At 38.9% G+C, this 25,302-nt stretch overlaps 1 protein-coding gene across 4 annotated transcripts in view; it reads right to left on the minus strand.

The window, feature by feature from the left end:
- Positions 1–25,302, minus strand: part of GPBP1L1 (GC-rich promoter binding protein 1 like 1) — a 68,031-nt gene that overhangs the window by 6,102 nt on the left and 36,627 nt on the right. For all 4 annotated transcript variants that reach the window (XM_086716828.1, XM_025935246.2, XM_086716829.1 and 1 more), the window contains 2 exons: positions 8,360–8,432; positions 6,911–7,104 (listed from right to left, as the gene is read on the minus strand). In XM_086716828.1, the coding sequence (XP_086572954.1) occupies positions 6,911–7,104; positions 8,360–8,432 (267 nt within the window). The remainder of the gene's footprint in view (positions 1–6,910; positions 7,105–8,359; positions 8,433–25,302) is intronic.

Below are 25,302 nucleotides of genomic sequence, written 5' to 3' on the forward strand. Positions count from 1 at the left end.
TTCTAATTAGGTATAATTATTATATTGACTTTTAAGAAAGTTATACAATTTGTCCAAGGTTACTCAAATAGTATGTAGTATTGTTTTTTTGCAATGCCTCCAAAAAGAACATGCAAGCAGATAAGAGAGACAATGACCCTACTGGAATGGAGATTAATTTTTTTTCTTGTGCTCATCAAAATCTAAGATGGCTGCTTATATAAGGCTAAATATCAAAGATGATAGTTCCTCAGTGGCTTCCACAGAGTTGTAGATGGTTACCAGATGCCTTGTCTTTCTGTTAACATTGTCACCTCAGGACACACAAACACTTGCATTTCTGCCACAGTAGTATGAAAAGTTTACCAATGTTACATGCAACAGGATACCTACATCTCTGCCCAATTTTATTCCAATTTAATCTTAATTTTCAGTAACTCAAACACTATGCTATATAGCTGACTTCTCACTGGACAAAAACCATTATGCCCTGGGCCCTCTTTTAGTAGAGAAATTATATATGTAGAAATCCATCAGAGTGAACCACATATCAACCATGGTTGGCTTTTTTTTTTTTTTTTTTTTAATGTTTGAGAGAGAGAGAGAGACACACACCAAGTGCACATACATGAGCAGGGGAGAGGCAGAGAGAGAATCCCAAGTAGGCTCCACACCACCCGTGCAGAGCCTGATGCTGGATTTGATCCCACAAACCATGAGATCATGACCCGAACCGAAATCAAGAGTCAGACGCTTAACCAACTGAGCCATCCAGGCACCCCTCAACACAGCTTTTTAAAAAAATGTCCTCCCTTTCCTTTAAACTCCAATCAAAGCACTCCCAACTCTCTCTACCACAAATGATCCTGTCTTCTCCCACTGGACTCAGAAGTCAGAAGTCACTAGATCAAACTTTCCCCAATTCCCTCCTTTGCACCTCAAGTTTAACAGCTTCCTACTCCCTTTCTACCATTCTACACCTGGTTCATTCTCTTTCCATTCAGAATTTATCAGTTATTTCCTCCCTTCCTTCTAATAAGTTCTTCCACTTTATCTACAAACATGCTAAGCCACCTTACTGAAGCTAGGTGAACAAAACCAAACACATTTATTTTCCTTTATACTACCATCCTTTTATTGACAAGCTTTCCTGCATTAAGTCAGTATCTGCTGTCTTACACTTGCTCATTATTACTTTTCAATTCTTTGCAACATTCACCTCCATCCCCATTTTAATAAAATCGTTCTTTTGGGGCACCTGGGTGGCACAGCCTGCTTCAGATCCTCTGTCCCCCTCTCCCTCCCCTGCTTGCACTCTCTCCCTAAACAATCAATTAATTAACTAGCTCTTTCAATAAATAACCAAAAATCTTGTTGTCATATTATATTCCAAGGCCAGCTCTTAATAAAAATATCTGTTTTTGGAGATTGCGATTACCCATCTTTTCAGAACCTGTCCCCTCTTTCCTTTCTGGATTCCCTTGCGTCTTTTCAGTGGATCCAGGAGGCATTCTCCAGGGCTCTAGCCTCAGTGTTCTGCTGTAATATGCTTCTCAGTTAACCAGTTATTTGTAACTGTTTAATCCTTTAAATTGTTGACACCATATGATAATATGTAAAACTGTATCTCTACACTTAACCTCTCTCCTGAGGTTTTTTTTTAAAAAATGTTTATCTATGTTTGAGAGAGAGAGACAGAGACAGCGTGCAAGTGGGGGAGGAGCAGGGAGAGAGGGAGACACAGAATCCAAAAGGAGGCTCCAGGCTCTGAGCTGTCAGCACAGAGCCAGATTTGGGGCTTAAACTCACGAGCTGCGAGATCACAACCTGAGTCGAAGTCAGATGCTTGACCAAGTGAGCCACCCACGTGTGCTGTCTCCCCTGAGTTTTTATAAACACCTCCATGACTGGACTGGCTTTAATAGTCCTTCCCCCCATCAATTCCCAACTATCAGCCATACTTAAGCATTCGTCTTTTCCCAAACATGCCATGTTTTGCCTTCCTTCCTTTCCTTCCCTTTCTTTCCTCTCTCTTTTTGGATAACAATGGTTCCTCTGCCTCAAAAGCCCCATCTACTTGCTCCCTAACAAACTTCTGCTGTTTTCTTTTTTATTTTTTTAAAGTAATCTCTAGGCCCAATGTGGGGCTCAAACTCATGATCCTGAGATCAAGAATCACATGCTTCATGGGCTGAGCCAGCCCTTCAGGTGTGTCCCAAACTTCTACTGTTTTTAAACTATTTACTGACTTAGGCCATGTCAATATTATATTCCAAGTACTTTTAAAACTTTAATTTCATTCTTTTACCACAATTATGTGACAGATATAATTCGCTCCAATTTATTTTTAAGGAAACAAGTTTAGCAAAATTAAGTAACTTGCTGAAAATCATAGCCCTAGAGAGCGGCATGAAGTTTGACTCTAAAATCCAAATTCTCAACTTCCTCTTTTTTAATCCTTCAGGATGGTAGACATTTTGGAGCAGTGGAAACAGCTCTGGATTGAAGTTGGTCAAACCTGGTTTAAGAGTCCTGGCTCCATCACTTTATTAGCTATGTAATCTCATATTACAGAATTTTCTACATCCTAGGATTAGAGGAGTAAACGTTATAGAATATACGTAAAAGGCCTAATGAAGGTCTTGGAACATAGGAAGATGTCAACAAATGGCAATTCTTTCCTTTTCTACTTCAAAACCCAGTTCAAATCTGACCTTATCTATAAAGACTCTGAGAAGAACATTTATTATTATTATTGTTTATTTATTTTTTTATGTTTATTTCTCTTTCAGAGTGAGAGAGAGGGAGACATACAATCTGAAGCAGGCTCCAGGCTCTGAGCTGTCAACACAGAGCCCAACATGGGGCTCAAACTCACAAACAACAAAATCATGACCTGAGCCAAAGTTGGACACTTAACTGACTGAGCCACCCAGGTGCCCCGAGAACATTTATTTTTTATATCTGTCTCTCCACTAGACAGCAAACTCTTTAAGATTATTTTCGGGTTTGTTGTTGTTGTTTTATTTTAGAGAGAGAGAGAGAGAGTACAGGAGCAGAGAAGAGAGGCAGAGGGAGAAAGAGAGAATCTCAACCAGGCTACATGTTCAGCATGGAGCCCGACAGGGAGCTTGATCCCACAACCCTGGGGTCATGACCTGAACCAAAATCAAGAGTCTGATGCTCAACCGACTGAGCCACCCAGGCACCCCTAAGATTATTTTGTGCCTCTAGTGACACAGGTTTTAATACACAGATACTCAACGTCTAGAGAAAATGAATGAATGGATAAATCCACGTTTTCCAGTCATCTCACCTCTTCCTTCCTCTAATACCTCGCTTTTCACATATCTACAACCATTCTCATTAACGGTTCCTGAAATCTGACCTTCCTCTCTTTTACACCTCTAGTGAAACGGCTCCAGAGCTATACCAGTTTCCCAGAAGAACATGTGGTGTCATGTTTTTGGCCTCTAATTTGCTTCACACAGTGTGACTTTACCACCTCCCTTCTCTGTCCACTTTCATCATCCCTGTTCAGGCTTCATTACCTTTTACAAGGACAGTAACAGTTTAGTTTTCCTATTTTCATTCTATCCTCCACTTAGGATAGTCCTACACAACAGGGCTAAATTAATCTTAACCCCTGTGTCCTGACTTTTGTTCTTGCCACTTCTTCACCCTCAAAACCGTTCCTAGATGTTTGAGGACATGACATTGTCTTAACTCATTTCTATACTCTCTAGAGTCTAACAGAATACTTGCACTCATTTCAAATTAAATAACACTCATAAAAATTCTTTATAAATTCTTAAGGAACGGAGCAAACATAAAGTGTGATGGCATATTGATAATAATAGCTATAATTTATTAGCACTTACTATATGTCAGCTTTAAGTACTTCATAAAACCTTCTCATCTATTCCTCACAAAAACCTTAAAAGAGGGGTACTATTACCCCATTTTATAGATGATCAAACTGAGACTTAGTAAGAAACCTGACCACGGTCATATCATACAGAATGTGCAAAGTGAACTCTATCTACTCCAAAGCCCTGCTGTTAATATTCATGGCACATTATTTCTTTGATAGTACTTGCTCCCTTGACTTAAATTCACATTCTTTCCCTTCTACATCAGAGAAACAAGTATCTTATACCCTTTCAAAGATAATTCAACTTGTCAATCAGTTTTATTCCCACTCATTTCTTCCTGAGCCATGATTCTTTAATGACTTCTTGGAAGTATATTCCAAGTTGCTCCCAAGGGCTTCTTCCTACAGATTTCTTCATCCTTTCACTTAACTTTACCACCACATATATTCTATTTCCTTTTACTGTCAAGTCTCAAAAGTTGCCACTGCCTCTACTTCCACCCACGTAATTCCAGGATCCCCTGACATCTTGTTTTGTCCCTACACCACTCTCATAAAACCTGAAGTCAAAGGTCATCTAAACCTTTCCAATTGCTAAGGTCAAAACCCATTTTTCATTTATTTACCTCAAATGGTCAGCAGCAACTGACAAGCGTTGACAACCCCAGTTGCTATCTAAACTCACCTACCCAGATTTTTGTGATAGCATAGTATTTTTTTGATGTCTGAATTATAATTTCTTAGTCTTATGGACTATATTGTTATTTTCCTAATATTTATAAGATATTAAATATTTCCTCCAAGTTTTATTTTCCCGTTCTTTACTCTTCCATCCTTTTCCCTTAGAGATCTTATCTACCCTGAAAGCCTCATTCATTACCACTAGGATAAGGACCCCCAGTCTGGATATTTCCCCAGTGCTCCCAGGAGTAATTAAAATGATCATCCACTATCCCTCAAATATGCCTAGTGTTTTCTGGTTTCAGAACTTGCATTTAACTACCTCTTCTTACTATGTACAATACTCCCCAGACTCTTTTCTGCCTATCCAAATGTGAATCATCCTCCAAAGATCAGTTCAAAAGACAGTTTTCAATAAAATTTTCCTCAATGGTCATAATCTGAACTGATGCTGCTCCTCTAAACTGAACACTAAATAGTGTTTATTTAAAAAAAAATTTTTTTTAATGTTTATTTATTCTTGAGACAGAGACAGAACGTGAACAGGGGAGGGGCAGAGAGACAGGGAGACACAAAATCCAAAACAGGCTCCAGGCACGGAGCTGTCAGCACAGAGCCCGATGTAGGACTCGAACCCACGAACTGTGAGATCCTGACCTGAGCCGAAGTTGGATGCCCAACCGACTGAGCCACGCAGGTGCCCCCTAAATAGTGTTTAAGTGATTTAGTTATTCCAAGTCTGTTTAGAATTTATTAGCATGTTATTATTTTATTTCACATATATCACATGACCTTTCATATTGTTATATCTTGTTAATCAGATTTTCAGCTCATGGAGTATCATGACCCATGTTGTACTTCTCTGTACTGTTCATAACCACCAAACACAGTGCTTACACACAGAGGAAATGAATAAATGCTCACTGGTATTCCTCTCAATAACAAAGTAAATTCTAGTTATTGCTGTACTGTGCCCCTAAACAAATTTTTTAAAAAACACTAAAAAAATTTTAAATTATAATAAAGAGATCCAATAAAGTGTTATAAATATTATGATAAGAGACAAGAGCAATACTCAATTAGAGATAAAAGGATGAATTAGATCTTTAGATGTATGTGATAGAAAAGGATTCACAGAGGGGCGCCTGGGTGGCGCAGTCGGTTAAGCGTCTGACTTCAGCCAGGTCACGATCTCGCGGTCCGTGAGTTCGAGCCCCGCGTCGGGCTCTGGGCTGATGGCTCAGAGCCTGGAGCCTGTTTCCGATTCTGTGTCTCCCTCTCTCTCTGCCCCTCCCCCGTTCATGCTCTGTCTCTCTCTGTCCCAAAAATAAATAAACTTTAAAAAAAAAAAAAAATTAAAAAAAAAAAAAAAAAGAAAAGGATTCACAGAGCAGGTAACATGAACTTGAAGGATAACTAATTTCCCAGGTAAAAGAAAGAAGTGATAGTAATATATAAAAGATGGATTAGAGTTAGGCTATAAAGAATTATACATGCCACTGCCAAGGAGTCTAGCCACTGTTATTATAAGATCAGTGTTGGCAAGCAACAACCCGTGGGTCAGAGGCCTGTTTTTGTATGGCCCATGAGCTAATAATATTTTACATTTTTCAAGCACTGTAAAACAAACAAAAAAACACAAGGGGAAGGGAGAAAAGGTAACAGAGACCATATGTCATAAGTGACCAGCAAAGCCTAAAATATTTATTATTTGGCTCTTCACAGAAAAGTTTACCAAACCCTTCTGTAGATGGTTTGGGACCGCTAAAGTGATTGAGGAAAGGATGTGTTATATTCAAATTGTTTTATGATAATCATTCTGGCAGTTCTGTACAAGATGACTGTAGGGAGATGAAGAAATAGAAGAGGACACTACAACAGTAAATGGGAGGTGAAAAGGGCACAGGACATCACAGAGGGAGTTACTGACACAGACTTTATAACTGCTTGGTAGAGGGGAATGAGTAATGAGGAGGAAAGAAGCAGCCAATCTAGACAATCACCCGAGTGATCAAACGGATGTTGATGCTATTAATGGAAACAGCAAATTAAGAGAAACAGGTTTATGAGACAAAGCTCATGAGAATGAGAAGCCTACTAAGAAAGCAGTTGGCAGCAGTAGAGAGTTTGGAGACAGAGTAAACCATATCTACAGATATCTGTATATAACTATATAGATATCTATATAGTTATTATCTATTTTTTTTTTTTTCTGTTGAATCATTCACCAGATACTCATTCAGTAGTATATATATTAGGTACTGAATGAGTATCTGGCGAATGATTCAACAGAAAAAAATAAAAATACTAATTTTTTTCCTAATTTATTACCAAACTCCTGCTGTATAAGGTTCTTATACAGATTCCAAATCATACCTTGGAAGGTGGTGGTGCAGGCTTAGGAACCAGGTTCTTATAGACACTTGGAACCATGGTTGACGATTTGTTCCCATTTGCATGGTGAGATCCTGGTGAGGTGAATGCAGCAGAGAAGGCAGCAGAAGGATCTTCTTTGGAAACTTTTTTGATGACTAGCATTTTGGAAGGTTGCTTGGCACTAGGTGGGTTTTCTGTGAAATACAATAGCGAAGAGACAAAAGAATGTCAAGCAATGGTTAACATGAAGCACAGTTTATATGAAGTCCTCACTTTCAACAGAGAGCTGGCAGGTGAGACTGAGGGACAAACATTTCCTGGTGTGCACTTAACAGATATTCTCAAAAGTGACAATACTTGAGAACTACAGGAAAAAAGGCAACATATGAAGCTAAATTCATAAATCAACCAGGAAGCCCAAAGATGTTAGTAGTCCTTCAGGGGCTTAATATGTCTAGTGTATGGTGTGATCACTCAGGCCATCAAGAATATATCCAAGGGTGGCAGTTCCTGTCAGCAGGGGAATGGAGAGAGATGTGGAAATTGGGAAAAGGAGGCTACCATGGGACCTTCTCATCAAAGTGGAGCAAAGCTTTACACTATTAACAAAGGGGAAATGGTACAACAAGCACCCTTAATTCTGTAACTCAAAATCCAAAACCAGTATTCAGGTATGCTAAAGCCTTCCCAATAAGATGCCTAACTACTGACTGAATAGGTCTAATGTAGGAACTAGGGGAGTCTCATTTGTAAATGCCAACAATTTCAAAACTACAGATCACATTTGGTATAAAATACATTGATTTGTATGTTAATTTTTTATAAGGCTAGTTACTCCCAGCATGTACACATAAACAGGTATATGTGTATGTTTTCACCTTGCCTTCTACAATAAGCAACATTTAACTGCCAAACCTGCCCCCTAACCACCCCCACCAAATAAAAAAAAAAATCAAGTGTAACCTGGCTGAACAAAATACTCTATAGGATGTGGTAGTATGCAGCCTTTCAAAGAACATTTTAGAAGAGTATCCCATAATATGAAAGAATGCTTAGTACATATTGTTATATATGCCTGCCAAATATTTAGGAGACAATTATAACAACATAAAATTCAATTGAATTGTTACAAATGAATTAGCAATGTTAATTAAACATTACTACTTATAAGCTTTAGATTATTCTCCCTTTGCTTAAAATCTTTCAAATTCAGGGCTCTACAAGCTCTCAATTATCTGTATTGGGACTCCACTACCATTACAGTTCAATGGTATTTTCGGCGGGCAGAGTAAGAGATAATAGGTGTTAGTTACCATGTGCAAATGGATGAGATGAGAAAAAAAGAGATAAAGAAACAAACAAACAAAAAAGGGATAAAGAATTTTTGCTCTTCTCCATGCGAAGAAAAATTTAAAGTTGTGTGCCTTTAAAATGGCAAAATCTACCTACCCCACACTCCAGAAGGGGTCCCAATAGGTCTGCATGGCTGATTCTGTTTGCCAGCTTCTGGATTCAAAGAAGGCTAGGAAAAAAGGGATATTAATGGTTGATAAAGAAAGCTAATTATTTTGGCACTTTTTACAAAGTAGCCATCACCATGGAACCTATCAAATAATTATATATGAGCAGCACTTATTTAACGCTGTAATCAGAATCAAGTAAGCAGAAGATATTGAAATGCTAAATCAACAGATCTTAATCTTAGGCTCTCTTGGGTTTCATTTCCCTTAATGTAAGAGGATTAAATTTGTTTTTTTAAAATGAACAGATTAAATGTAAGTCCTCAGCTGCCAATAGGAATATATACGCCAAATAAGGAGGCACAGAAAACTGAATGAACAAGAATGTAGATCACTTTTCTCAGATTTAAGGACAATCTGGACAGTGAAATGTGTAGTATTCGTAACTTATTCTAAGACTGCTTTAGGGCAGAGGCTGACAATGTGCCAGGGACAGTGCTAGAAATACAAAGACAATTAAGAAGAGCCCCTGTGCCCACTACAAAGATATACTTGTAGACAAGCATAATAAAAGGTTACACGGTTTATGATAAAAATTCGTATTAGGGAAGAGGAACGGTCAATTCCGCTTGAAAAAGAAGTGCTATCAGAAAAGGTTTCATTAGAAGTTAAAGGACTAAGAAGGAATCTTTAAAGATGAAGTCCAAAGTTGGAAAATGGGTGATTCCAGGAACAGAATGCTCAATGAACATCTGGACAGGAAAGCGTGAAAAAGAATAGAATATTCAGAAATCTGCAAATAGTTTAGAATGATTAGTACTAGGGAAGGAGGGGATCCTTCTGTGCTGAAAGAGATGTCTTGCAAAGTAGGCAAGAGCCAGACTGCAGTTTAGTTTTTAGGGAGACTAAATTTTATCCTGTAGGTATTAAAGATCCATCTCTCGGGCAGAGTTAACATAATCCATAATCATTAAGTTTTTAACAGTCTGGTAAGCAGCTTGAAGGATGTATTTGAGAAGTTTAAACATCAACTAGGAGACCAATTCCACAGATCCATAGATAAAGAGAGAAATGAAGGTAACAGGAATAGAGGAAGAGATGAGGGGAAGGATGGGAAAGTGTTAAGAGCAATAAACTGGACTTAACAAGGTTGAGTATGACACTGGTGTTCAAGCCCAAACTTTACAATATGGTAATAGAGTAGGAAAATGGCTTTTCAGCACAATTACCCACAGAACATTAAACAAACAACAGAAAGATGCCCAGATCCACTACAAACCTTCTGAATCAGAATCTCCAGGGATGGAGCCCCAGCAGGTATATATTTTCAACCCATCAAGGTTGAGAACCACAACAATAGGATAAGCACAGATACATACTGAACAACTAACTCAATATATAAACGGACAAATTAGTGACAAAATATGAAGGACAGGTAAATACACTCCTCTGGATAGAAAAATACAGGTAAAGGGAGTCCCCACAGATAAAAGCTGTATTTTCCTGTTTTAACAGGCTTGTGTTCTTTGTTTTAATGTTTATTTCTGAGAGAGACTGAGAGACAGCATGAACGGGGAAGGTGCAGAGAGAGAGGGGGACAGAGGATCTGAAGCAGGTTCTGCCCTGAAAGCAGAGAGCCTGATATGGGGCTCAAACCCACAAACCGTGAGATAATGACTTGAGCCGAAGTTGGATGCCCAACCAACTGAGCCACCCTGGTGCCCCTAAGCTTTTATTCTTGGTCACATTTCATTTAGGGTTTTCAGAGCTACTTTATGTGTGGTACCTTCTATTTCTTTCCATTGGTTTTTTAAAAATAGTAAAATACAACACAGATACAAAATATTACAAAAAACAAATGGGCAAAAGCTCCGGTAATCACCAGGCAGTTCAAGCAACAGAATATCAACATCCAAACCAGAAAACGTTTTATAAGCCTCATTTAAAAAAACAACAAACCAGGGGTGTCTGGGTGTCTCAGCTGGTTAAGTGTCTGACTCTTGATTTTGGCTCAGGTCATTATCTGAGTTACAGTGACAGATTAACTGACAGTGCAGAGCCTGTTTGCGATTCTGTCTCCCTCTCTCTCTGCCCCCCACTGCTCGCTCTCTCTCAAAAATAAATAAATAAAACCTAAAACAAACAAACAAAAAACCACAACATAAACCCAAAAACAAACCTCCCTCCCCTCTAAAAATAACTATTATCCTGACTTATGGTGAACACCTCTTTGTTTTGCTTTTACCACCCAAGTGTATATCCCTCAAAATGATTATTTGGTCTCCAAAAAAATATCTCTTAACTCTCTTAACTTACAGGTTACTCTAAAATATCTTATACCTCTATATTTCCTATAAATTGGTGGTTGGTTCTAGAGGCTACAGAACTGCCCCCCTCCCCTATACACATCTTTATTTTGGAAAGGCAACTTCTTGCTAGCTTTGTGCACTAGGAGACACATGTCTGATTATGCTTCTTTTTGTGAGGCTGGCAGATATGGATGCTCATAGCCTAAAACTATTAACTTACTACAAGCTGCAAAACAATGATCTTCCAGTTTTATCATTCCTTCTTTATTAGCTAGTATACTTGCATAAAATGGAATTTCCTCTCATCTATTTGGTGACTCAATGGTAAAATTCACAGGGAAAGATAGACTACATGCTTATTTCTAAGGTGAGGTATCACTGAGAACTCACAAATTTAATCAGTTAATATCCTTAGCTGATGCATGAAACATCTATATTTGGCCAGTGGGAACATCTTCAATTTGGCTACTGAATACTTTTGATACAGCTCTAGTAATCTTTAATCACTTCTCTGCTATGTAGTATGACAAAATGTTCCAAGCTTATCTTACAAATATCCTGTCCAGAAATGCTATTTCAAGACTACAATCTGGGTACTAGGGATGCTAATTGCTATGAGGTTGGTCACTGCTTTTAGGTCTTTTCCATGAGCAGAGTCTGGAAATATATACCCGTTTTCAAAGAATATATCATAACATGACCTCTCACTGATATAGATTTTTTAAAAGATTTATTTTAAGAGAGAGATTGCATACAAGGAGGGAAGAGGGGCAGAGGGAGAATCAATCATAAGCTCAACATGGGGCTCGATCCCATGACCTTGGGATCATGACCTGAGCCAAAAACAAGAGGTGGATGCTCAACCAACCAAGCCACCCACGTGCCCTGATATTTCTAATTCATATTGAGAAACTTGAGTTTTTACCAAACATCTTATATCTATACTTCCTTTCCTCTACACCAAGAATCCTGACTTTCAAGGACACAAGGTATAGAGTATCATATTCAACCACTTTATCTCGTATCACATACAACATACAACAGTTACATACAGATTACATACAACAGTAATCAGAGTAACAATCAACATGACACCACCAACATGACTAATAAAATGTTATTCTGTACAGGCTCTCCCCATTCTCCCACTAAAAAGTTATACTTTTTTGGGCCATCTGGCTGGCTCAGTCAGTGGAGTATGCAACTCTTTTTTTTAATGTTTATTATTTATTTTTAAGCAAGGGAGGGGCAGAGCGAGAGGGAGACACAGAATCCATAGCAGGCTCCAGGCTCTGTCAGCACAGAGCCCAACGTGGGGCTTGAACTCACAGACCGTGAGATCATAACCTGAGCTGAAGTTGGACGCTTAACCGACTGAGCCACCCAGGCGCTCCATGAGCATGCAACTCTTGATCTTGGGATTGTGAGTTCACGCCCCAAGTTGGGTATAGAGATTACTCAGAAATAAAATCTCTAATAAAAAAAGTAAGGTGGGGCGTCTGGGTGGCTCAGTCGGTTAAGCGTCCAATTTCGGCTCAGGTCATGATCTCACGACTCGTGAGTTCGAGCCCCGCATCAGGCTCTGTGCTGACAGCTCAGAGCCTGGAGCCTGTTTCAGATTCTGTGTCTCCCTCTCTCTGACCCTCCCCCGTTCATGCTCTGTCTCTCTCTGTCTCAAAAGTAAATAAACGTTAAAAAACAAAAATTAAGAAAAAAAAAAAAAGGTATGCTTTTTCTAGACTGTTAAGAGCCCATTGCTATTACATGCTAAACTCTCTTAACTCTCATTTAGTTCTATAATCAGCCATATATTTAGTATTTACCATCTTTCTGTTTATCTTTCAGGTTTCATTGTCTGAAGCTTGTCTAGTACTTTCCTCAGGAAAATTCTTGGAAACAATATTCCAAGTTCCTACACATTAGTATTTGTGACTTTTAGAACGAAGATTAGTTTGATAGACTATAAAATCTTTGCCTCACATTTTGAGTACTGTAATTGTTATTCCATTGACTTGTCATAAAACTTCATCAAAGTCTGATTTTCTTTGTAAGTCACTTGGACAAGCTCAAAGGGTATTTTTCTTTTTCACTTGAATCTAGCATTTTATAAGCCTATTTGGTGTTGGCTGTTCTGGCTGCCCTTTCAATTTATAGCTTCAAATCTTACTGTATTTCAGGGAATTATTCTTGAATTGTAATTTTTAGCCATTAACCTGTTCTTTTGGGATTTTCTGGGTGTGTGTGTGTGTGTGTGTGTGTGTATGATCCTATTATATACATATTGGATCATTTTTGGCCAAATGTGTATCATCTCTCAATTCTTCAAAAAATTTTAATGTTTGAGAGAGAGAGAGCGCCTGTGCACGCGCGCGCATGAGCGGGGGAGGGGCAGAGAGAGAAGGAGACACAAAACCCAAAGCAGGCTCCAGGTTCTGAGCTGTCAGCAGAGCCCGATGCGGCACTTGAACCCACAAACTCCAAGATCAGGACCTGAGCCAAAGTCAGACACTCAACTGATTGAGCCACCCAGGTGCCCTTTTATTTTTTATTCACTCATTCATTCATTTAAACAATAATGATGCATTAAAAACTTTTTTTTAAAGCAGCTTCACACATAGCACGGAGACCAACATGGGGCTTGAACTCACAATCCTAAGATCAAGACGTGAAGCAAGATCAAGAGTGGGACACTTAACTGATTGAGCCACCCAGGCACCACCCCCCCCTCAGTTTTTTATATTTAGTAAACTCTACCCCCAAAGTGGGGCTTGAACTTACAACCCTGAGACCAATGGTCACATGCTCTACTGACTGGGCCAACCAGATGCCTCTCAATTCTAGCTTTTTTTTTTTTTAACGTTTACTCATTTTTGAGAGAGAGAGAGAGAGAGAGAGAGAGAGGGAGGGAGGGAGGGAGGGAGGGAGGGGGGGGAGGGAAGGAGAGAGGGAGAGAGAGGGAATCCAAAGCAGGATCCAGGCTCTGAGCCATCAGCACAGAGCTCAACATGGGGCTCAAACCCATAAACCATTGAGATCGTGACATGAGCCAAAGTTGGATGTTCAACTGACTGAACCACCTAGGCGCCCCAATTTTAACTTTTGTTTATAAATTCTTATTTATTTTGAGAGAGAGAGAGAGAGAGAGAACGAATGAGTGCGAGCAGGGGAGGGGCAGAGAGAGGGAAAGAATCCCAAGCAGGCTCTGTGCAATGCTGTCAGTGCAGAGACCAACACAGGAACTGTGAGATCATGACCTGAGCCGAAATCAAGAGTTGGACGTTTAACCAATATAGCCACCCAGGTGCTCCTCAATTCTAACTTTTAATGTTTCTCCCTCATTTAAAAATTTTCTTCTAATTCTTAGAAAACATTGATTATTCACTTGAGTTCCTTCTCGTTTAGTCTCCTTTTGAGTATCTTTCCTTATTTCTAGCACCTTGAGTTTTTCTGGTTGAGGTTGTTCTTATGCCATTTTCTTAGTATTATCTAAATTTTAAAATAGTATAGTAGTACTGTAGTACTAGTAAATTTTAAAATGGTTATCTGTTTTGTGGACATGCTGTACAGGTGTACATTGCATTGTCTGTTAAGGATGTTATTCTAGTCTATTCTTTATCCTTGTGACCCTTAAAAATTCTTTTTTAATGTTTTTGAGAGAGAGAGAGCAAGCAAGCCAGGGAGGGGCAGAGAGAGAGAGAGAGAGAGAGAGAGAGAGAGAGAGAGAGAGAAAGAAATCCCAAGCAGGCTGCACGAAGAGCCTGATGCAGGGCTCAAACTCATGAACCATGTGATCATGACCTGAACTGAAACCAGGAGCTGGATGTTTGCACCACCCAGGCACCGCTTCTATTGATCCTTTTATGTTCATTTATGTATGATTAGTTTTGTGAATGTGAGTCAAGACTGCTTTTCTGACATCAAACTTTAGAGCTCTTTTCTGTTGTTTTCATAGTGTTAAAAAAATATGGTGGCTTATGGGGCCGCCTGAGTGGCTCAGGTGGTTGGGTATCCAACTTCAGCTCAGGTCATGATCTCACAGTTGGTGGTGGGTTCAAGCCCTGTGTCAGGCTCTGTGCTGGCATCTTGGAGCCTGGAGCCTGCTTCCGATTCTGTATCTCTCTCTCTGCCCTTCCCCTGCTCACACTGTCTCTGTCTCTCAAAAATAAATAAAAATGTTTTAAAAATTTTAAAAAAGGTGGCTTAGTTTCTTTCATGTCCAGGCTATTGTCCCCACCTTCTTCCCTCCCTTTTATCTGAACCTTCTCTTTCCTTTGTCTCTATGTTTTCCATTTCTGTAGCTCAATCTGGATTCTATTTCCAAAAGCTTTGTGTTCAGTGAGGGGCTACATTCTGGAAGGGAATACTGGTTGGTTAATATAAACAATGATAGTGCCCGGTGCTAGTTATCAACTATTGCCTTAGTCCCAAAATCATCCTTTCTGCCTACTCTTTGTAAATGTGTCTGAGCACTTAAAATTTTTCCCTTTGCCAGCTGTCAGGTTAAGTTTTGTCAGTAGAGCAAGAGAGACTTCTGCTTCTTACTCCGGTGTGCTTACTCAGCAGGCTCCTGCAGCATCCAGTTCCTGCTAAGCCAGGTTCTAAAGTGCAAATGAGCTTTGACTTGAGTGATTTTACAGCAGAGTGATAAACTTAAGAGGGCAGATTTCCAACATGTTCTCTGGAGAAGCACCTGAACAACTGTTCTGTCATTCAGTAAACCACAGCTAAGCCCTTCCTCACAAGGTCTGGTGGTGATGGGGGAATGGGGATACTCTTCCTTGAGTACTCTATCTTAGCCCTAGGGTTAATGGCTATTCCCTACATCTGCTACTTTGATACTCTTCAGCGTTCTCTTTATTGCTAGTCAACTGCTCATTTCTCCAATCCTGTACTTTCCCTGTTGAAACTATTGTGTGGCTTTTCTCTCCTAACTGATCCAACCAGACCCTTTATACCTCATTCCAGACTTCTGTATTGACTGACTAGTTTTGTAAAACCACTCCTAATTTTCAGCTGTTCTCCAATTAACGCTCTAAGCCATCTAGAAACAACTGCTGCCTGCCTCTTTTGGGGGCTGTCAGATATCCTATGCTTCCTCCAATTTTTTCCTGCACAAATGCTGCCACCACCCAGGTATTATAGTTTTGTGGTTTGTTCCTGTTTAACACCTCACTTTGTTTTGCTGTAGATAATGCCCATGGATTTTTTTCTGGTTCTTCGATTCCAGTTGCTCTGTATTCTTTCTTATTATTTTGAAATAATTTCAGAGTTACAACAAAGTTGCAAAAATAATTCAAAGAATTTCTTTATATTCTGCACAGATGTCTAGATTCTCATGTCACCATTTTACATTTGCTCCAACATTCTAATTATTTTTTCTTGAACCATTTGCAAGCTGAAGGACTTGATACCATTTACCCATAAATACTTTATTATGTGTTTCCTCAAAAGCACATTCTTTATATAATCACAATGCAATTATAAAGACTGGGCATGGGGCGCCTGGGTGGCTTGGTCAGTTAAGCGTCTGACTTCGGCTCAGGTCATGATCTCGCGGTCCATGAGTTCGAGCTCCACGTCGGGCTCTGTGCTGACAGCTCAGAGCCTGGAGCCTGTTTCAGATTCTGTGTCTCCCTCTCTCTGTGACCCTCCCCTGTTCATGCTCTGTCTCTCTCTGTCTCAAAAATAAATAAACGTTAAAAAAAAAAAAGACTGGGCAATTAACATCAACAAATACTACTATCTAATCTATAACACTTATTCAAATTATAATACTGATTAGTTTCATAGCAAAACAAAATTTTTAAAATGTACACTGTTTTTCTCTCATCCAGTATCCAATCTGGGATTACATGCTTTTTTTTTTTTTTTTTTTTTTTTGGCATAGGCTCCACGCCCAATGTGCGGCTCGAACTCATGACCCATAGATCAAGAGTCTCACTGACTAAGCAAGCCAGGCACCCTGAACGTGTTTCCTTTAGTTGTTTTATCTCTTTAGTTTTCTTTAACCTGGAACTTTTCTTTCATGACAACATTTTAAAAAAGTAGACGCTACTTCTTTTGTAGAATCTTTTGTAATTCTTTAGTAAAACTTCAATTTGAGTGTGTGTGGTATTTCCTTATGGTTAGATTCAGGCTATGCATTTCTGGAAGGAGTTCACAAAGGTGAGGTTGCATTCTCAATGCATCACATCAGAAGGCTTATTATATTTATTTCCCCCATGACTGGTGATGTTAATCTATTTTTTAAGTTTATTTATTTTGAGAGAGAGGGAGGGAAAGAGAGACAGCACGCACATGCGGGGGTAGGGGCAGAAAGGGAGAGAATCCCAATCAGGCTCCATATCGTCATTGCAGAGTCTGACATGGGCTTGATCCCACGAACCATGAGATCATGACCCGAACCAAAATTAAAAGTTGGATGCTTAACTGACTGAGCCACCCAGGCGCCCATCTATTTTTTTAATAAAATAAAATATAGAGTGAAATGCACATATACCAAGTATACCATTCTATGAGTTTTAAAAAAGCTCATAACTCCTCAACCTCTATAAAAATAAAAACTACCTTCTACAACAAGAAAGTTCCTTTTGCCCTCTGCAGTCAATCCCCACTTCACACAAGCAACCACTGTTTGGATTTTCTTTCCCACCATAGATTACTTGCTTATTCTAGAATAGGCACATAAATAGAACCAGATGGTATGTACCATTTTGTGTAATGGTACACTGAAACTCATCATGTTGTTTTATCAGTCACTCCTTTTTATTAACAAATATGTAATTCATTACATGATTACACCACAACTTTTCTATTTTTGGGTCAACAGATATTTAAACTGTTTCCAGTTTGGTGCTATTATGAATAAAATTAAAATAAATGAACATTTACCTTCGTTTCTCTTGAGTATCTATAAATAAATATCTAGAAGTGCTGGGTCACAATGTAGTTTTACAAGAAACTACCATAGCTTTTCCCAAAATGGTTAGGCTACTTCATGTTCCTGTAATGTATGAGAGCTCCAAATGCTCTAAAATGTGACCGAATTTAGTGTTTTCAGACTTATAAATTTTAGCCATTCTGGAGCGTGGGTAGCAATATCTCACAATGGTCTTAATTTGAATTTCCACATTTCCCTTGCAACTAATGACAATGATTATTTTCTCCATGTGCCTACTGGACATTTGAGTATCCTCCTTTGCGAAGTATCTGTTCAAATCTTGCTCATTTTTTTCTTTTCAAATTTTTATTTAAATTCTAATTAGTTAACATACTGTGCAATATTGGTTTCACAAGAAGAATTCAGTGATTCATCACTTACATACAACACCCAGTGCTCATCATAACAAGTGCCCTCCTTAATACCCATCACTCATCTAGCCCATTTCACACCCACCTCCATCAATCCTGTTTGTTTTCTATCTTTAAGAATCTCTTATGGCTTGTTTCTCCCTCTTCCCTACCCCCTTGCATTATGTTCATCTGTTTTGTTTCTTAAAATCCACAGGTAAGTGAAATCCTATGGTATCTTTCTCTGACTTATTTTGCTTAGCATAATACTCTAGCTGCATCCATCTCACTGCAAATGACAAGGTTTCATTCTTTTTGATGGCTGAGTAATACTCTATTATATATGTACACCACATCTTTATCCATCCATTAGTCGACAGACACATGGGCTCTTTGCCATAGTTTGGCTATTGTTGATAATGCTGCTATAAACATTGGGGTGCATGTCCCCCTTTGAATCTGTATTTTTGTATCCTTTGGGTAAATACCTAGTAGCATAATTGTTGGGTCATAGGGTAGTTCTATTTTTAGTTTTTTGAGGAACCTCCATACTGTTCTCCAGAGTGGCTGCACCAGTCTGCATTCCCACCAACAGGGCACATCCTTTCTCCACATCCGCACCAACACCTGCTGTTTCTTATGTTAACTTTAGCCATTCTAACAGGTGTGAGGTGATATCTCATCATGGTTTTGATTTGTATTTCCCTGATGATGAGTGATGTTGAGCATCTTTTCATGTGTCTGTTAGCCATACGGATGTCTTCTTTTGAAGAGTGTCGATTCATGTCTACTGCCCACTTCTTAACTGGGTTATTTGTTTTTTGAGTGTTGAGTTTGAGAAATTCTTTATAGATTTTGGATACTATCAGGTATCAGGTATATAGTTTGCAAATATCTTCTCCTATTCTGTAGGCTGCCTTTTAATTTTGTGGTTTCCTTTGCTGTGCTGAAGCTTTTTATCTTGATGAGGTCCCAACAGTTCATTTTTGCTTTTGTTTCCCTTTTCTCCAGTGATGTGTCTAGTAAGAAGTTGCTCAGGATGAGGTCACAGAGGTTACTGAACTGTGTTCTCCTCTAAGATTTTGATGGTTTCCTATCTCACATTTAGGTCTCTCATCCATTTTTAATTTATTTTTGTGTATGGTATAAGAAAGTGGTCCAGTTTCATTCTTCTACATGTGGCTGCCCAGTTCCCACAAAACTATTTGTTGAAGAAAGTATTTTTTCACCTGGATATTCTTTCTTGCTTTGCTGAAGATTATTTGACCATATAGCTGTAGGTCCATTTCTGGGTTTTCTGTTCTGTTCCACTGATCTATATGTCTGTTTTTGAGCCAATACCATGCTGTCTTGATGAGTACAGCTTTATAATATAGGTTGAAATTCAGAATCATGGTGCCTCCAATTTTATTTTTATTTTTCAGGATTGTTATGGCTATTCAGGGTCTTTTATGGTTCCATACAAATTTGAAGACTGTTTGTTTCAGATTTGTGAAAAATGCTGGTGGTATTTTGATGGGTATACATTAAATGTATACATTGCTTTGAGCGGTATACACATTTTAACTATGTTCTTCTAACCCAGGAGTATGGAATGCTTTTCCATTTCTTCATAACCTCTTCACTTTCTTTCAGAAGTTTTATGTAATTTTCAGAGTACAGATCTTTTACCTCTTTGGTTAGGTTTATTCCTACATATCTAACTGTTTTAGGTGCAAATGCAAATGGGATCAGTTCCTTGATTTATTTTTCTGCTTTGTTATCGGCGTATAGAAATGCAACAGATTTTTGTATATTGATTTTATATTCTGCAACTTTGCTAAATTCATGTATTAGTTCTAGCAATTTTTGGTGGAGACTTTTGGGTTTTCTACATAGAGTATCATGCTGTCTGCAAATAGTGAAAGTTTGACTTCTTCCTTGCCCATCTGGATTGCCTTTTATTTCGTTTTGTTGTCTGATTGCTAAGGCTAATTAAGACTTCCAGTACTATGTTAAATAGTAATGGTGAAACTGGACATCTGTAATCTTGTTCCTAACCACAGGAAAAAGTTTTCAGTTTTTCCCCATCGAGGATGATATTAGCTGTAGGTCTTTTGTATATGCCCTTAATGATGTTGAGGTATGTTCAATCTCTACTTTGTTGAGTTTTTATCAAGAATGGATGTTGTATTTTGTCAAATGCTTTTTCTGCATCTATTGAGAGGTTCATTATGGTTCTCATAAATCTTGCTCATTTTTAAAATACCGAGTTGTTGGGGTACCTGGCTGGCTCAGCTGGTAGAACATGTGACTCTTGATCCTGGAGTCATGAGTTTGGGTCCCACATTGGACATAGAGGTTACTTCAAAGAAATAAAATACAGTAAAACCTTGGATTTCAAGTAACTTGCTTTGCAAGTGTTCCATAAGATGAGCAAATATTTCTAATAAATTTTAACTTGATAAATGAATGATGTCTTGCAATACAAATAGTACATGACGCCAAGCGTCACATGATCATAATTGAGTCAACAGTTCTCTTTTGCTCGCTGCAGATTGTGGGTGATCGTCTCCCATACTTGGATGCTTGGTCTCAGAGGCCACGGGTTTTGGCAAAAATCAATGATTTTTCAGAACACTGGAAGGTGCCCACACCTGGCACTAGCGTATTTTTTGTCACTTGAAAGCACCTATGGACAGTCCTTTGCTTTTCCATATAAGAGTAAGCTCAGGAATGATTTGCTTCATTCTAGGTCAGGCTACCTGCAGATATAGACCCTTTCCTCTGCTGCCTTATTGCCAGTTACATTAAATACAGTGTATGACAAGAGTTTATTGATACTGTCCGGTAGTCAACATCGGTGCCAGTGTATACAATGGCCCCCATGCACAAAAAGGTTGAAAAGGCAGGCAGGGCGGAGGAGGAGATGATTACAGTGAAAGTTAAGGAAATCATCGTGGGGTGCCTGCATGGCTCAGTCAGTTAAGCATCTGACTTCGGCTCAGGTCATGATCTCACTTTTCGTGAGTTTGAGCCCCACATCAGGCTCCCTCCCTCTCTGCCCCTTGCCCACTCGCTCTCTCTCTCTCTCTCTCTCAAAAATAAGCAAAAGAAAAAAAAAAAAAAGAAAACCATCAAGAAGTAAGAACAAAGTTTGCAAGTTGCTAAAATTGCAAGATTTTAGAAGACATCTACATCTGGGGGCGCCTGGATGGCTCAGTCAGTTGAGCGTCTGACTTCAGCTCAGGTCATGATCTCATGGCTTGTGAGTTCGAGCCCCGTGTCGGGCTCTGTGCTGACAGCTCAGAGCCTGGAGCCTGCTTCAGATTCTGTGTCCCCCCCTCTCTCTGCTCCTCCCCTGCTTGTGCTCTGTCTCTGTCTTTCAAAAATGAATAAACATTAAAAAAAAAAAAAAAGACGTCTACGTCTGCGTCATGTCTGCAGAGGAGGAGGAGAAAAAGGTGGATGAATCCTTCCCTTCAAATGAGATTAGGGAGATGTGTAAAATGTGGCAAACAGTGCAAACTTTGTAGAAAAGCACCACCTCAATAAAGCTGTAGCAGTGCGAGCGACGAATCTGCTTAACAACAATCCAATATCACATTTCTGTAAAATCCTCAAAAGGAGGCAAAAGCAAGTGCCATTGGATAGGTTCCTCATTAAAACTGCATGAAAAGAAAACGATTCCATTGAACCAATAGACAGCAGTGATTCCATTAGTGATAGTGAAAGTCATCCAATAACCCTCCTCCTCTCGTTTCCCTCATACCAACCACAAAGGTTTTCAAAGGTAAGTGCCAATTATTTTTCTTTATATTTTGTATTTTATTTTGTTATTTTGTATTATATTACAGTATTGCAATCATTTTTATATGAATATTTTTGGGTTGTGGGATGAATTATCTGAGTTTCCAATATTTCTTACACGGAAATTCGCTGTGATATACAACTGCTTTGGATTACAAGCATGTTTCCAGAATGAATTATGCTCACAAACCATATATATATTTACTGTATATATAAAATATTGTCTTTTTATTATTAAGTCGTAAGAGTTATTCATATTATATATACAGGTCCCTTTTCATATATGTTTTGCAAATATTTTCTCAGTCTGTGAGATAAGCAGATGTTTTACATTTTGATGAAATTTGATTCATCAATGTTTTTCTTTATGGTTATTGTTTCCTATGTCCAAAGAAATCTTTTTCTACCCTCTAAGCCACAAAGATATTCCCCCAAGTTTTCTTCTAGAACCTTTACAGTTTTAGGCCATACATTTGGGTCTATAATTCCTCCCAAATTCATTTTTTTGTACGCTGTGAGAAAAAGGGGGAGACGGGGAGAGGGAGGGAGGGGGGCGGGAGGGAGGAAGGGAGGGAGGGAGAGAGGGGGAGGGAGGGAGAGAGAGAGAGAGAGTGTGTGTGTGTGTGTGTGTGTGTGTGTGTGTGCATGTATGTATATATAGTTCTTTCTCCACATTTCTTTCTCTGTTGGTCTGCTTTAGCATCTTTGTTGAAAATCAAATGAATGTATAAATGGAAGTTTATTTCTAAGCTCTCTATTCTGCTCCACTATTGGACTATCCTTATAATAATGTAACATCTTTTTTTTTCCTCTTAATTTTAGAGAGAGACAGCACAAAGCAGGGCAGAGAGGCAGGGGGAGAGAGAGGGGGAGAGAGAGGGGGAGAGAGAGAGGGAGGGAGAGACAGAGGGAGGGAGAGAGAGAGAGAGAGAGAGAGAGAGAGAGAGAGAGAGAGAGAGGGAGAGAGAGAGAGAGAGTGTCAGTCTCAAGCATGCTCCATGCTTAGCATGGAGCCTGACTTGGTACACCTGAGCTGAAATCAAGAGTCGGGACACTCAACCGACTGAGCCACACAGGTACCCCATCATTATCTTGATTATCAAAGCTTTACACTAAGCTTCAAGTTAGGTAGTATAAGTCCTCCAATTCTTTTTCAAGATTAATTTGGATATTCTAGAGTCTTTAAGAAAAATTTTTAGGGGCGCCTGGGTGGTGCAGTCAGTTAAGCGTCCGACTTCAGCCAGGTCACGATCTCGTGGTCCATGAGTTCGAGCCCCGCGTCGGGCTCTGGGCTGATGGCTCAGAGCCTGGAGCCTGTTTCCGATTCTGTGTCTCCCTCTCTCTCTGCCCCTGCCCCGTTCATGCTCTGTCTCTCTCTGTCCCAAAAATAAATAAACGTTGAAAAAAAAAAAAAATTAAAAAAAAAAAAAAAAAAAAAAGAAAAATTTTTAGAATAATTTTGTCCATTTCTATAAGAAAGCATACTGACTGATATTGTGCAGCACCTGTAGAAATGATGTCCTAACAATGTTGGGTCTTCTAATTCAAAGCCTCCCATTCACATTTTTCTTTCTGTTGTCAATTCACTTCCCTGGGGATGCCACAGAACTGAAATAGTCCTTCTTATCAAACCATACCAATGAGGAGTATAGAACCTAGTTTTAAAAGGTATTCATAAAAAAAAAAAAAAAAAATACTCTTAAGCAACTTCCACTTTACCCCACATTTCTTGTTTGCTGCAGTCTCTTTTTTACCAAAGCAAGCAAAAACAAAACTAATAAAGAGACCCAAATAAACTTCTTTACTATATGCTCTGCTGGCTATGGTCATAATGTAAGACATACTTCTAAATAAACATTCAAGTCATATATAAATTACAATTTTATAGTGGGTTAGTTTAATTATGTGGAGGAATGCCTGGGTGGCTCAGTCAGTTAAGCGTTCAACTTTTGATTTCAGCTCAGGTCATAATCTCATGGTAGTGGGATTGAGCCCCGTATTGGTCTCCACACTGAGCTTGGGATTCTTTCTCTGCCCTCTCCCCTGCTAGCTCTCTCTCTAAATAAGCATTAAAAAAAGCGGTTTTTAATTATGTGGAATAAAATACAAAAAGAAATACTTTATAATAGGAATACAATTAAAGTTAAAAAAAAATTATTTTGAGAGACAGCAGGAATGGGGGAGGGGCAGACAGAGAGGGAGAGAGAGAGAATCCCAAGTGCAGATAGTGCAGAGCTTCATGCAGGGCTCAAACCCATGAACCATGAGATCATGACCTGAGCTGAAACCAAGAGCTGGACACTTAACCAAATGAGACACCCAGGTGCCCCAAAGTTTTTTGTCATTGCTAGTTTGATGAGGACTTTCCCAAAGCATGATGAGCAACAGAGGTTTTTATTAATCTTTCCCACTAGTCTTTCTTATATTTGCTAAATTTATTGAATAAATAATGAAAGTTATCATTTAGTGTCATAAGTCTGCACCACTTAATATTTAGAACATTCTGGACAAATATTCAATACGTCAGGGAAGTATAAACCTTTCACAAATAAAGTTTTGAAGAACAGGTGCCTGGGGTAGGAATTCACATTAAAAAATAACATTTAAAGGATCCCAGAATGGGGCCTCTGGGTGGCTCAGTAGATTTAAGCATCTGACTCTTGATTTTGGCTCAGGTCATGATCTCATGGTTCCTGAGATGGAGTCTTGCATCCGGCTCTGTGCTGACAGCACAGAGCCTGTTTGGGATTCTTTCTCTCCTTCTCTCTCTGCCCCTCCCCTGCCTGCCCACGTGCTCTCTCTCTCAAAAATAAATAAACATTAAAAAGAAATCTAGAAAAACTAAGATAAAATGACCCCAGAACATTTGCTAGACTTGGGAAAAGAGGAGATGACACCTAAATTTGACTCTTAATCAGTTGGCCTTATTAATATATTAAAACGGCTGTCACAGAAGTGACTGGCTAATTGAATGTGCTACTTAAAAATGACTAGGGGCGTCTGGATGGCTCAACTGGTTAAGCGTCCGACTTCTGGTTCAGGTCACAATCACATGGTTCATGGGTTTGAGCCCTGTGTTAGACTGTCACACTGTCACTGTAGAGCCTGCTTAGGATTTTCCCTCTCTGTTTCTCTGCCCCTCTCCACTTGCACTTTCTCTCTCTCAAAAAGATAAATTATAAAAATAAATAAATAACTAGAGCTGCGCTGTTCAATATGGTAGCCACTACCTACATGTAGTTGTTGAGCATTCAGGAAGTGTGTCATTTATACTGAGATTATACTACAAACAAGTAGAGGATACACAAAGGATCTTGAAGATCCAGTACAAAAAATAACATAAATTATCTCAATAATTTAAAGATATCAATTACATATTAAAATGTTAATAATTTAGATATATTTTGTTAAATAAAATATACTCGACTTTTTTTTTAAGGCACACTAAAAACTCTACTTTAGGTTGAAAGGCCAAAAGGCATATTAATTCAACACACAATAGCAAAGTTTTACTTATATATAGGAAGGAGCTTAAATACTCACA

Source organism: Puma concolor, chromosome C1 (assembly GCF_028749965.1).
Source record: "Puma concolor isolate L17-30 chromosome C1, mPumCon1.1.hap2, whole genome shotgun sequence".
Lineage (NCBI taxonomy): Eukaryota > Metazoa > Chordata > Mammalia > Carnivora > Felidae > Puma > Puma concolor.